At 37.9% G+C, this 14236-nt stretch overlaps 1 protein-coding gene across 3 annotated transcripts in view; it reads right to left on the reverse strand.

Annotated features, from left to right (window-relative positions):
• Nucleotides 1-11468: 11468 nt before the first annotated feature.
• Nucleotides 11469-14236, reverse strand: part of Gtf2e1 (general transcription factor IIE subunit 1) — a 30118-nt gene continuing 27350 nt past the window's right edge. For 2 of the 3 annotated variants that reach the window (XM_047564187.1, XM_047564188.1), the window contains exon 5: nucleotides 11469-13130. In XM_047564187.1, coding sequence (XP_047420143.1) covers nucleotides 12700-13130 — 431 coding nt within the window. In that variant the 3' untranslated portion in view covers nucleotides 11469-12699. The remainder of the gene's footprint in view (nucleotides 13131-14236) is intronic. The other variant, XR_007110204.1, reaches the window with a different exon arrangement.

The following is a 14236-nucleotide window of genomic DNA, read 5'->3' on the forward strand; positions in this document are numbered from 1 at the left end:
GATTATTTTGGTACCACTCCCGCTCTATGTTGACTTTATCCTCAGGCTAGTAGCAAGACTACTGTAGTATTTCCAGGCTTTGCATTTACATATAAGATCCAATGAAAGAGAGTATTCGTCTTTCCTTATGACTCTTTTAAAAGAGAAAAAACTTTCTTGAGGTCCCTACTTCAAGAAACCTGCCTTATCACCTCAGTGTACCAAATGAGTCACAGTCTTTTTGTCAGCCAATTCCTGGACACTGAATACTATAGACTGCTCCGCTTAAGCTAGGTTCCAGGCACTGGTAAGAGTTCACAATCACTGTATCAGTTAGAATGACCTTAAACTGCAGTAACAGCCAACCCCCAAATCTCAGTGGCTTCATTCAGCAAAAATTTGCTTCTTTCTTTCACTACATGCCAGTTAGGGTCAGCAGGGGGAGCTCATCCATTAAAGTCACTCTGGGACCCAGGCCGGTGGAGGCTTCTTCTTGACCCATGGTTTAGCAATCACTGCAGCAGAGGGGAGGGTAGCTGGTAAATTATACACTGGTTTTTAAAGTCTTCTGCCTGGAAGGGACATGTATCATTTCTATCCATAGTTTATTGGTGGAAACCAGTCACATGACCATCCCTAACTTCTACAAATTGGGAAATGCAACCCTACAATGTATCCAGGAGGAGAACTGGAATATGTGTGAATAGTTCAAAATGTTACCATAATTACCCTTGGCTCAATCAGGACCAAGTGCACAGATGACCATAGAGCTAGCATCTCCTGAAGCACAGTGTACTTCCTTGGGAAGGGGATCCTTTAGCAAAAATCAGGTATTATTAGCAAGGGTAATTCTGGGTAGACAACCATAAATGTTTAAGAAGTTATATGAAGGCAAACTGATTTTAGATATAAAAAAAACAATGGAGAAAGCAAGATCATGAACAGATTGGCAAAGGTCAAGAAGAAAAGAGGCAGTCACTGTTAGGAACCACCTGGAGATCTGCAGGGCAGAAAGGGTCCAGGTAAAAAGAGGCAGCAAGGACAGCAGAGTATGAGGTAGTATCTTTGCTGCAGCAATCCCTAGCTCCAGGAGCGGGAGCTAACAGCAGAGCAGGAAAATACGAAGGGATGAGAGATGATTTCAGGGGCTTTGTAGGACTTGGGTTGTTGGAAGTCAGAGAGTTGAAGAAGTCAAGCAGGTCTTAAATGAGCACCAGGGCCAAAGTCACAATGTAACTTGGAACACAAGTCATAGTCTTACACTAGGATAAGTCCTTGAGAAGCAACATGTAACAGTAATAAAGATTTGTGGTAGCTGGTACAGATGAAATGGATTCCAAATGATGGAAAATGGAGTATAGTCAACCCAAAAGAGATATTGAGACAAAGATGAGGCTTCTGTCCCAGAGGGCCAACAGGTGTTAGAGAAAAGAGGTCTCCATGGGAAAAGACAGTATAAGTTTACTTTAAATCCATGTTTCTACCCAAGGGAGGCAACACAGTATCAAATAAATAACTCTAGCTCTGTAGTCAGGAAACTTGGGTTTGAGTCCCAGCAATGCCTATAAATAGCATGATTTTGGCAAATCATTTTTTTTTCTTGCTTCCTCAGCTGAAGAATGGAGATAACAATATCCCCACTACCTTCCTCAGAGCTTTATGTGAAGATTGAATAAGATAGGCAAACCACTTGGAAGACTAAAAAGCTCTAGTGTATGTAAGGCATTATAATACTGACATGGGTCTGTGGGAGGAGTTGAGAAGGTTTAGGCTACAAGCAGGAGCTTGAATAGAGCCCAGGGGGAAAGACACAAGTGAAGATGAGGTGGAGATATCTGTAGGCTGATAGGCATTGTTTTGGACAAAACTTTTAATTGCAAGGATGGTAACCCAACTCAAATTGGCCAAGAATAAAATAAAATGTATTGACTCATGTGCAAGAAATAATTGCTCTGTAGGGTTCCCGGCTCCAGTGGTATGTCAGGAAATTCACCTGGGTCTCTACCTTTCTTTCTGTTGCTTTTATTTTCAGGCAGGTTGTCCTCAAATAGTGACAAAGACTGTCCCCAGAAGCTACCAGTTATGTTCCACCAGGTTAGTAACCCTATTTCAACAAAAATCCTTAGGTAATTCACTGTCCGGCCTGGATCATACACCCATCTCTGAATCAATCACTATGACAGGCATCAGTCCCAGGTGAATCACATGGACAGAGTGGGAAAGGAATGCAACTATGGGGAGCAAGTGAACCATAGAAAGCAGGTTTAAGAGTCTTGTTCCAGGAGTGATGATTGTGGAGAAGAGGACGCAGGACAGAGAAGGGGGAAATGCCAAGGAAGGATTCAAGGCTGCAAAGTATCACTTATGGAGAAAGGCAAGTTCAAAAAGGGACTTACAACTGTGCTTTGCAGGCTGGGGAGATAGTGTCATGAGACAAATGGTGAAAGAAATCTGGGAGTCAAAGGGGAGGAGAGTAAGGACATATTTAAAAATTCCCAAAATGGCTCAACATGCACTTTGAGAAATAGTGGTTTTAGAGGGAAGAGCAGTCACTGTCACATACTTTCCTTTAGTTATTTGCTTGGTGGGTGTTTTTGTTCCTGTTGTTGGGGGAGGGTGTGAGGTGAGGTGGGGGTGGTGAGAAGGCAGTACCAGTAGGAAGGAGCTAGACAGCTAGACAGATGCTAGAGACATGGACATAGGTGCCCATAACACTGCAAAAATCTTATAGCTTAATGAGTCTCAGTGGGAAAAAGCAGCAAAGAAATTATCCTAAATTTACTAGAAGTTACAGCCTGTCATAGATATGTGAAATGTGACTGACACACACCACATGGAGGGCCTTCCGCCCACACATTAAACATAAAGGCCCACCATGTCTTGCCTTCTTTTCACCCTCCCACATGCACATTATGCCTGCACACAGGCACCTAACAGCAGGGAAGGATTCTCTTGGAACATTGTCAGAATCATTCTTAGGCCTCCCAGGTAGGTCACTGCCCTGAAATGAAAAGCTACCAGCCTCCCATTTGTGAAGCCAGTGGAATAGAGCTGATTAAAGCTGATTTCATACTGAGCAAATACTGTGAGAGGAAATTTAGTTCTAGATCCATCCTCTGGATGTTGACAAGTGCCATCATCCCCACCCCTGATCTTGGTACAGTTCCAAGCATGTTCAAATAGAATGGCCTCACCTCCATGCTTAACCAAACAAGGGTACTAGCCCCACTCTGACCCTGGCCTTTAAGGCTTGACTGTGTGCCAGAGAACTGGAGCACAGACTTCACAGTTCCAGATTAGTCACTGGAAGGCCAGGATGAATCCATATTGTGACTGAATCCCAGGAATAAATGTAAAGGATGACTTAGAGAAGCAAGGGAAAAAAATTCCAGGACTCCTGAATCCTTACCTCATATAGATACCTCCTATTACTCTATCCTCTGTAGTTATTGCCAAGAAAATTTCTCTAATCTCAAGCTACAGGTTCTGTTATTCTCTGGAGACTGCCATATCCAAAACAGACATCTTGGTTACCTGTCCCTGGCCACTCCCCACTGAATGATAGTAACTATTGCAGTGCAGTAAGAGGTATTGCTTTAAAAAGAAATAATACAAACCTAGAATAATTATATGACCCAACAATTCCTAGGTATATACTCCCCTACTGAAAACTCAAATACCTGTACACAAGTGTACACAGTAGCATTATTCACAATAGCCAAAATATTGAAACAACTTAATTATCCATCAACAGCTAAATGGATAAACAAATTGTGTTGTATGCATATAATAGAATATTATTCAGCTATAAAAAGAATGCAATATTGATCTATGCAACAGGGTATATAAGCCTTAAAAATATTACACTAAGTGAAAGAAATTAGACATGGAAAAGCACAAAGTGTATGATTCCATTTATATGAAACATTAAAAAATCCACAGAGACAGAAAGAAGAGTGGTGGTTGGGGGTAGTGGGGGAAGAATGGGGAACAATTGCTAAATAGGTACAGGACTTCCTTTTTGGGGGGAGTAACAGCATTTTGGAAATGGATAGAGGTAGTGGTTTCACAATTTTGTGAATATACTGGATGCCTGTGAATTCTTCACCTTTAAATGGTTAATTTTATGCCACATGAACTCACCACAATTTTTTTTTTAAAGGGAAAGGATTCTGGTTAAGCTCCAGAATCCTCCTTTTCTCCTCCCTTCTTTCTGATGGTGAAGGTGGATCAGCCATAATGATGCAACAAACGCTTGCTAAGCCACGCTTAGCATAAAGATAAAAGGAACCTGGGTCTTTGATATCATGAAGGCAACCCAGAATCACCAATTTTATTATGAGAAAAATAAAATCCCTGGTTATTTAAAAAAATGAAAGAAAGTAACAGTGCAATCTTTGTTCTTTATACTTTTCCTTTGTAAAAAAAAAAATGATCTTAGCATAGATGAAGTGAACAAATTCATGTGCAAGCCTTGGGTTACATGTATTTGTTAGATGTACTTTTGGTTAGGTAGCTTCACCAATTGCTGGAAAAAATGCCCTTTGCTACACAGATCAGCACTCATCATCTGTAAGCATTTCAAACAGGAAGTGCTGGATAGATAATTAGCACAAAATAGCATCACAAACATTAGATATACAAATAATGACAGACAGTAAAAATAGGGTCACAGTTTCTTCATGGCCTGAAGAAACAGTCACATAGTTGTTTATTTATTCAACAGATATGTAATGGTGATTACTTATTGTATGCCCGGACTTGAGTCAGGGACATGAACCAGAATAGTACAGTAAGCAAAAAAGATAAATCCTCTGCTGTCAGGGAGCTTACACTCTAGCAGGGGTAGGGGAGTGAACCAAAGAGAGTAAACATATGAGCAATTCAACACATAATGTATATTAATATAATGCATACAGATCAACACATTGGGCTTACAACTGTTCTCTGCTTTAGGACTGGCCCTAAGCTCCCCCATCTCTGGCATGGCTTCATAGGTTGCATAGGTTCTTCTATTAGCCAGAATTCAGATGCTTTTTCAATATCACACCATGGGTCTCAGAAATTTCTTTCTGGTTCCTTAACATAATTATTGCCAGTTTCCCTCCATTCTATTCTACTTCAGGAAAAAAGCAAATGAACAAAACGTCCCACCCCAACCACCCCCACCCTGGCCAAAAGGAGAAAAAATAAACCAGAAGCAAAATCCATAATAGTTCCCCAGAACAAGGAATTTACCCACAAAATAAAAGCCTACCCTCTGGTAGAGGGTTGGGGACATGAAGAAGGTGGGCACAGCATTCAGGTTAGTAATGCATGTGAGGAAAAAATGCAAATAATTATTAGGTCCAATACATAAGGTTACGTGTGTAACTAGCCCTCAAGTAGAGCTATCCATTAGAATTACATAATGCAAACTACAAATATGAGCCATTTATACAGTTTTAAATGTTATAATAGTCACATTAAAAGAAGGTAAAAGAAGGTAAAAGTATATTTTCTTTACCCCAACATATCGACAGTATTATCTTTACAAAACATAATCAATATAAAAAATTAAGACCTCTTCCATTCTTTATTCTCATGCTGTCTTCACAATTCAGCATATATTATATAGTTACAGCACATCTCAATTTGGACTAGATACATTTCATGTACTCAATAGACCCATGAGGCTAATGACTACCTTATTGGACAGTGTAGCCTCAAAGTACTCACAATGGCTCCCAGAACTGAAGCTTCTAGATGTCTGTGTTCTAGAAGCTATATTCCAGCACCCCCTACTGATAGTCCTGGAGACACAGCCCTATGTACCATGAACCACAAATGAACATGATTAACAGGTTAAGAACATAATTAACTAATTTGCAATTCAGGCAGGAACAAAATCATCAGCCTTGGTGGAGAAAAGGTTATGTTCCCCTAGTGCTAATTCATCTGTCTATCCAACCATTTGATATTTGAGAATATCAAATTAACTCTATATGCTGGTATCCTGCCTTCAAGAGGCTTACAGTTTTTTTAGGGGAGGAACTGATAGACATAGATAATTAAATAATAGATTATTTTCATATAGTAATTTTGCAATAAATAAATAAAACAGTAAAATATGATAGTGAATGGAAGAGATCACTTTAGATGGGAAACAGAGCTGGCTTTTCTGAAGTGGCTTTGAAGCCAAGAATGAAATAACAGGGACAAGAGTGGAGAAGAGACTTTTATGCAGAGAATACATACAGGCAAAGACCTAAGCAGGAAAAAGGATGGCCTATTTGAGAAACAGAGAGAATGTCAATATGGTGAGGCACTAACAAGAATAGTGGGAGATGCAGAAAGCCAGGGTCCAGACCTTGTAGAACTGTTGAAAAGGATAAAAGGTTCAGATGTTATTAAAAAAAAAAAAAAATCAGTGAAAGATTTTAAGCAAGAGAGTGAGATCATCTGATTTATGTTTTTAAAAAAGATTCCTCTGTGTGGGGGAAATGGTTAAAATTCTGTATGTAGGGTGGGGCAGAATAAGAGTGGAAGTAGGGAGAACAGTGAGGGAGCTGCTGCAGGAGCCAAGGTCAGTTGATGAGGTTGAGAAAGGGTGGTAGTGGTAGAAGTAATGAGGTCAGATTTAGAATATGTTTTCAATTTATCAGCAAGTTCTGTCAGCTCTATCTTGAAAATTAGGTTATATAAATTAGATTATATTTTGAGTCTGACAGGACTTGCTTATAAATTTGATGTGGGATGAAAATAAGAAAGGATGGCCAGTTGTTAAAACATTTTGGCTTGAGCTCGTAGGTGAAATGGTAGTGCCATCTACTGAATCTGAAACAGGAGCAAAATCTGCTTCTCCTACTATCTTTCCAGACATAGTGGATGGGACCACTATCCTCCTAGGGACCCGAGATTCAGCCAAGGGACTACCCTATCCAAAGTTACCAAATCCCATTAATTCTACTTCAAATTTCTCAAATCTGTTCCTACCTCTCCATCTCAATGACTCACAGGTCATTAGACCAAATTATTCACTGAGACTATTTAAATGGCCTTAATAATCTTCAAGCTTAAAACAGTTTAAGTATAAACCCTTGTAGTATCAGTACTACTTGTAGTATCAATACTACGAGTTGTTCTTCCACTTAAAATTAACCAGCAATCTTTTTGGAGAGCAATTTGGCAGTATCTACTGAAATTTAAAAGGACATATCATAGTCCCATAGGTTCATGTGCTAAAAGGTTGGTTCCCAAGTGTGGTGGAGTTGAGGTAGTGCAACTTTTAAGAGGTGGGGCCTAGTGAAAGGTGGTTAGGTCACTGTGGGCACAGTCCTTGGAAGGAATTAATTCTGGAATGAATCAGTTCTTGCCAAGGACGGGTTATTACAAAGCAAGTCCACCCAATGTACCTGGCTTCCTGTGCACATGGCCAAATCCCTTTTCACTTCTTTTTACCATGTTGTGGTGTAAAGATGCCAGATCTTGGACTTTCACCTATTTTTTTTACTAAAGTATCCAGACTTAGGTATTTTGTTATAGCAACACAAAATAGACTATTACACCCTTTGTTTGACTATTTTTTATGATTCTCTTACAGAAACAAACATTAAAAATGTAAGCACAATTCCTATAGCAAATAGCAACAGTTCATCAATTAAGGGAATTATTAAACCATCATATAACTAAATCATAAAATTCTATGTAGTTGTTTTTAAAATAGCAAACAGCCCTGTTATAATACTGTGTTAAACAGCCTTCTGCTGCTGTGAGAAAATACTTGAGAAAATGAATTTAAAGATTTATTTTGGCTCAGTTTCGGAGGTTCTAGTCCATGGTCACATGGCCTCATGGCTTGTGGCTTTAGGTAAGGTAGAACATCTTGGCAGGGAACATGTGATAGTGAAGAGCTCCTCATATCACGATGGCCAGGAAGCAGAGAGTAAGGAAGGAAGGGTTGTGGGAAGATGTACCCTCTTCCAGGTTACATCCTTGGTGATCTACTTTCTTCATTGGGGCCCCACCTCCTCGTTGCCACTACCTCCCAATAATTATGAACCCAGCTATGGATTAACCCATTAATGAGATCAGAGCTCTCTCATTCCAATCATTTCCCAAAAGCCCCGCCTCTGAACATTGATGCACTGGGGATAAAGCCGCCAACACATGAGCCTTTGGGGGACATCCCAGATTCAAACTATGATAGATGATTCCATTTATGTTAAAAAAAAATGTGGTAACTGTGCATGTGGGGGGTCTAAAGGCCTAGAAGAGGTTTGGGGTAGTATACATTAAACTACCAACAACATGTACGTTGGGGCAGAACATCATGGCATGGTGTGAACTGAGGAATTTCAGTTTTTACTATATACATTTCTTATTGGACAAATTTCAAAATAATTAATACATTCATATAAGAGCAACAACAAAATTGTACAGCCATCTTGTATGTCATGATTCAAGACATTTTATAATCTGGCACTAGCCTTCTTCCCAGACTAATTTTGCACATTTATTTACATTAGGTCGGCAATTATTCACTTTTGTGTAACTGGAATTGTGAGTTGATTGTTGAAAGCAGGTCAAGCACTAGGAAAGGCTCTCTGGTGTTCAGATGGACATGAAGCTCTTTCTGACGAGAAGCTAGGGTACTTGATCTTGCTCTCCAGGGTATGCCAGAATTAGTTCATCCCTTAATCTCTCAGAAGAAAATGAACTTGCTCTTCCTCAAGAGCACATTCTCTTCCCAAAGGAAGATTTCATGATTCTTTTCCCTTCACAACCCATTTTGATTTCACAGGTTTCAAGAGTCTTTGCATTTATCTAATCCAGAGTTTGATTTTTTTTTGTTAATAGCAGAAAGAGCAAACAGTATAGATAATAAATTTATCATCGGGTGGGTTTCTTTCTAAAAAATCTTCCTCATTGCCAAGATTTTATGTTTAAAAAAAAAATGACAGTAGTCCACCTCTGTTAAAGATAATGCACATGAGCCAAGCACAGTGGCATACGCCTGTAACAATTTAAAAATAACAATATAAAAAAGGAAACTGGGGAAATGGCTCAGTGATTAAGCACCCCTGGGTTCAATCCTCAGTACCAAAAATAAATAAGTAAAGATAATACATGTGAAATAGCTTTGATGAAAATAAAATGCTAAGCAAATAGGATAATCCAGAATTATACCAGTTTCTAAATTCTAAAGAATTTCATATTAGTCTTTTATCGTCATTTCCTAAATTTTTTTAAAGCTCGGGAATAAAGAGAACAAGAAATTGTCATTTCCTATTTCCTTTTTTAAAACTAGGGAATAAAGAGAACAAAAAATGTACAAATTTAAGTCTTTCTATTGTGGTCCTGGCTGGGAATCTAGCCACAGAGCCAACCAGTAGAACAGACAAAAAGGAACTTGCTCTCCCCAATCTTGTTCTCATTCAGTGTCTAATTCTCTCAACCAATAACAACAGAGTTATAAAATATTCAATTATTTCTCCCTTGTTCAGATAACTAGAAGTGAAGTACTTTAGCAAGATGGGGAAAAGAAACCTAATTAACTATTGTTTGTGCTCTAGTTTGCTAAAGTATTTTACCAGGTTAGGATAAGAGTTCCATTTAATTTGAGTGGCTGAGGCAGGAGGATTGCAAGTTAGAGGCCAGTCTGGACAACCTGAGAAACTCCATGTAAAAAAAAAAAAAAGTTTCATTTAAATCATAAAGGGAAGTGGACAATATCTGAGCAGTTGACACTTGAATTATATTAATAAAGTCAACCACATTCAGAGAAACCATGATCCTGGTCATTCATGGGGGGGTGGTGGTGATAATTTCAATTGTCCTGGGGTAAAAAGACATTGTGTAATGTATCTATCACCTCAGTATGTAAGTCTGCCCTTACTAGAGCTTCAGAGTTGAATAATTGGCAGTGCTCCCATTTTTGGTTCTTCTGTCCCTGATTAGATTTCCATATCAAATTACTGTACAACTTGAGACAACCTTGACTGATAAATATCAAACTCTACTGAGTTTTACTATATATTATTGAAATATGGAGGTAACAGTCAAACCTTCACATATTAAATTGTATTTTCCTATTAATTTTCAGTATAAATTCAGAGATGTTTATCCAAGGAAATGATGAGCCCACGATTAAAAAGAAAAAAAAAAATAGAGCACACCTAAAAATCCTAACATTAACATAAAAAGAACTTGCTTTTTACCACTCCACAATTTCTGCAGGTAATTTCTACATGAAATTCATTAAATGCCCTTTTGATTATTTTCCCAAAATAGGAATCTTTTCTATAACATTCAGATCACTCAACTCTTATCCCCAATATTTATTAATTTTATATATATAAACTTACACACACCAATCTCAAAGGTTTGCTAGACAAGCTTAATTAACACATATAAAGGAGTTAAAAGTGTCTATAAGTAGCACTATATATTAGCTACTTTTTCCTTTACACATACCTGTTTTGACTCCACAAAAAATTGAACCCTTCTATATTTAACACAATATGAATATCTTTTCTTGTCAGTATTCTTTTAATGGCTATGTGGTTTCATGGGCAAATACTCAATTCCTGATTAATGCACATTTAGTGAATAAACTGATACAATGAGTACCCTTGTAGCATTTTTCTACAACACAATTCCACTCATACAAAAAATAAAAAAGACCATATAGTTTAAAAAGCAACTATGTTTTAAAAATCAACATCTGGTTATCATTTTATTTAAATTGACTTCATTCTAGAGCTATGAGAATTTAAAAAAACAATTTTTTTAATAATCCCATGTATACAAGATACATACATAAAGTTCTGTTTCTTTTTTTAATACTGGGTGGGGATTGGACCCAGAGGCACTTAACCACTGAGTTACACCCCCAACCCAGTGCAATTTTTAGATCTTTTTGGAGGGAGGCAGTACCAGGGATTGAACCCAGGGACACTTAACCACTGAGATACATCCCCAGCCCTTTCTATATTTTGTTTAGAAACAGGGTCTTGCTAAGTTGCTTAGGGCCTCACTAAATGGCTGAGGCTGGCTTTGAACTCAACGATCCTCCTGCCTCAGCTGCCCGAGCTGCTGGAATTACAGGCATGTACAACCAACACCCGGCCATCAATTTTTAAATTTTGAAAAAAGGTCTCAATAAGTTGCTGAGGTTGGCCTTTAACTTGTGATCATACTGCCTCAGACTCCTGAGCTGCTGGAATTATAGTCATGTGACACTGCCACCTGGCATAAAGTCATTCTTAAGGCAATTACTGCCAGAAAATTTTAAATTCTATAAAATTATACCTATTATATGAAATAATGATTTATAAGAAAAAAAGGTTACTTTTTTAAATAGTAAGAATACACACTTTAGTTATGCTCCAAGATGTTACAGAGCTAGAAAATAACCAATTTCAGTTAGTATAAAATAGGTTTATTGTCAATATTCAGTCATTAATACAACTCAGGTAAATGAAACATCACTTCATACAAGGCTCAGATACTCTAAAATGTTTTAATTTCACGCATGGATTATAAAACGATAAATACTTAAAAATTACAATGCAAGGACAAAATATTACAAAAAATACAATTGCTATAGATCCTTATATGAAAGTCCTTTATTTTTAAAGTTCTGCCTTCAGGAATAATACCATGCTACATATCAGAATCCAAATAAACTATGTTCCTTAAGGTTATAATGCTCAACAATATATAGAATGCACTCTAAAATACCATGTCTGACAAGAATCAAAATCGAGACAAAGTAAGCTTTCAACGATGTTTAGAAAGAGGGAGAGAGTGTGTATGAGTATAATCAATTTTTCCATGCTTATTTCTGAGGGAATGATCTCCTTAACTTGTAGCACTGGCAAGAGGCCTGTAGAAGGAAAAAAATGGGACCAGTCTCAACTTTGTATAAAGGATTTTCAAATCAGAACAAACTCAGGCAATTCTAAGGCACTGTTCCCAATACCCTTCACTTTTGACCCTTTACATGAAATTTCTGTCTTTTGTTCATGTTTTTCTAATTTCTTCACAAGGGTTTAACAAGCATACTGTATTCTATCACCTAAAATCCAAACCAAAAGGCATTAAGCAAAACAGAATCTACCAGTCTGGTCAATTCTAAAGACATGAATTCCAGATTAGACATTAATTAACAAGATTCACGCATATCCTTCCCTCTTCTGTTCTCACCTCTCCTTACATCTTGACCCCAACTTTATTTGGGGGAAAATATGAAGTTTTGGTATGTTTCCCCTCATTAGTGGTTTGCCTAATAGCAAGCTGCTCTGGTTGGTGGCAATAAAAGGAATTGTTTGGAATATTTGGTCAGACTAGATAAAAAGATGTCATCAGTGAATTACTGGAATTTATTGTAGTAGGCTTCTGTAGGCAGGTAAGAAGAATTTACCTTATGGGTTTTCCTCACTCATTTCAAAAGGGAGAAAAACGTCTTTCAAAGGAAAGGAAAAAAATTAAGAGAAGGAAATACAGTAAAATATTAATACTGTAGTAATAGCAGGGAAGGGAATGCTTATAGCCAACCTACCTTTCTGGGAAGTTTCTGGCATAAAAATCGAACTTTCTCTCCCATTATTCTTTGTACAAGATTAACGGGTGCTTAACATCAACAGAGCCGGAAAGACTCTTAAATACTTTTCTTCAAGGGTGGGGAATTTCTTTTTGAAGTGAGCATTACAGAAAGGAGGAAAAAATAGGGAAAGATCACTCAAAGAGATCTTCAAACATGCGCTGTCCCATTGCTATGTATGCTTCCTTCTCTTCTGGTGTCATCTGGGTCACCAGCTCTGGTCGCTGGCTCACTTCACTGTATGAGAATGGACGGCCAGCCACCATGACAATGGGGTCATCTGCTACTTCCTCAAACTCATCATCGTCTTCCTCATCCTCTTCCCGACGATGTGCAGCCATAGCAGCTGACTGACGGGGTGGAGAGTCATCATCAGACTCACTGGTTTCACTCTCTGAGTCACTGCCATTGCCAGCAGTCACAGGAGCAGCTGCTCCCACTGAGCCAGCTGTGGCAGAGGGAGTCTTCTTCTCATGAATGAGGAGTGCTCGCATGACCTCCTCATTATCATCAGGCCCTGCATGGCCTTCCTCACGCTCCTGAAATGCATCCATATCTATGCCACCTGGGGGTTAAAAGTCAGTAAGTTAAGATCCTTAAATATAAAAAGAAATCCTTCATAACTAATGAAATATATATATTTTAATGTGCTGTGTTTAAATAGGTAATAATATAATACCACAGACCTCACTGGTTCCATTTTATTGAGTTGCTATCCATAAAATATTCAAAATGTTTCTCACAAACTGCAGCTTAAAGAGTATAATGGCCAAATACACAGATTTTTATGAATAAAATAGAGTGGATATGAATACTGGTTATTCCACAATGCAAGCTACATCACCTTGAGCAAGTTATTTAACCTCTAAAGTTCAGTACCTTTTCTGTAAAATGGGATGATAAAAGAATCTACCTTCTAAGACACTGAATATGAACATATGAAATGATGTCTATGAAGGACCAAGTACAGTAGCTGGCAAAATAGGATATCAAAACATGGCTCCCCATCTTGCTCAGAGTAAAAGTCAAAGGCCTTGCAATGGCCCATAAGGTTCTACTCCATCTGGAACACCACCTGACCACTTACCTCTTATCTGTTCTTCTGCTTACTCATTCTGTGTCAGTCATAGTAGCCTCCATGGTGTTCCTAGCATATACAGGCACACCTCTACCTTGGGGCATTTGTAATGCCTGTTCCCTCTTGCCTGGAATAGTTTTCCTCTAGGTCTTCAAAGAACTAACTCCCTTATGTTCTTCCATGTTTTTACTTAAATGTCATTTTATCAATGCTCTATTTTTCCCCCAATACACTTATTTTCTAACATCATAAATAACATTTATCTATGGTGTTTGTCACAGTAGATATATCTAGATTCAAGGATGGAGGTTTTACTACAATAAATATTTATCTTTCTTAATTCACTAATAGTCCACACACGGAATAATACCTGCCATTTGTTAGACTTTGAATCAGTATTTGATAAATGGGTGAATAAATGGCAGTTTCATTTTCCTGAAGCAAAGTAAGCATACTTCAAACTTTTTATAAAAAGGTATCTGATTTCAAGAATATTCTCTCATCACAGATCTATCATTTTGTATATTCATCTTGACTGATATGTTGTAGATGAAAAATTTAAGAAAAACATTTGTATTCTGCATTCTGATAAT

The sequence above is a fragment of the Sciurus carolinensis genome, chromosome 9 (genome assembly GCF_902686445.1).
Source record: "Sciurus carolinensis chromosome 9, mSciCar1.2, whole genome shotgun sequence".
Lineage (NCBI taxonomy): Eukaryota > Metazoa > Chordata > Mammalia > Rodentia > Sciuridae > Sciurus > Sciurus carolinensis.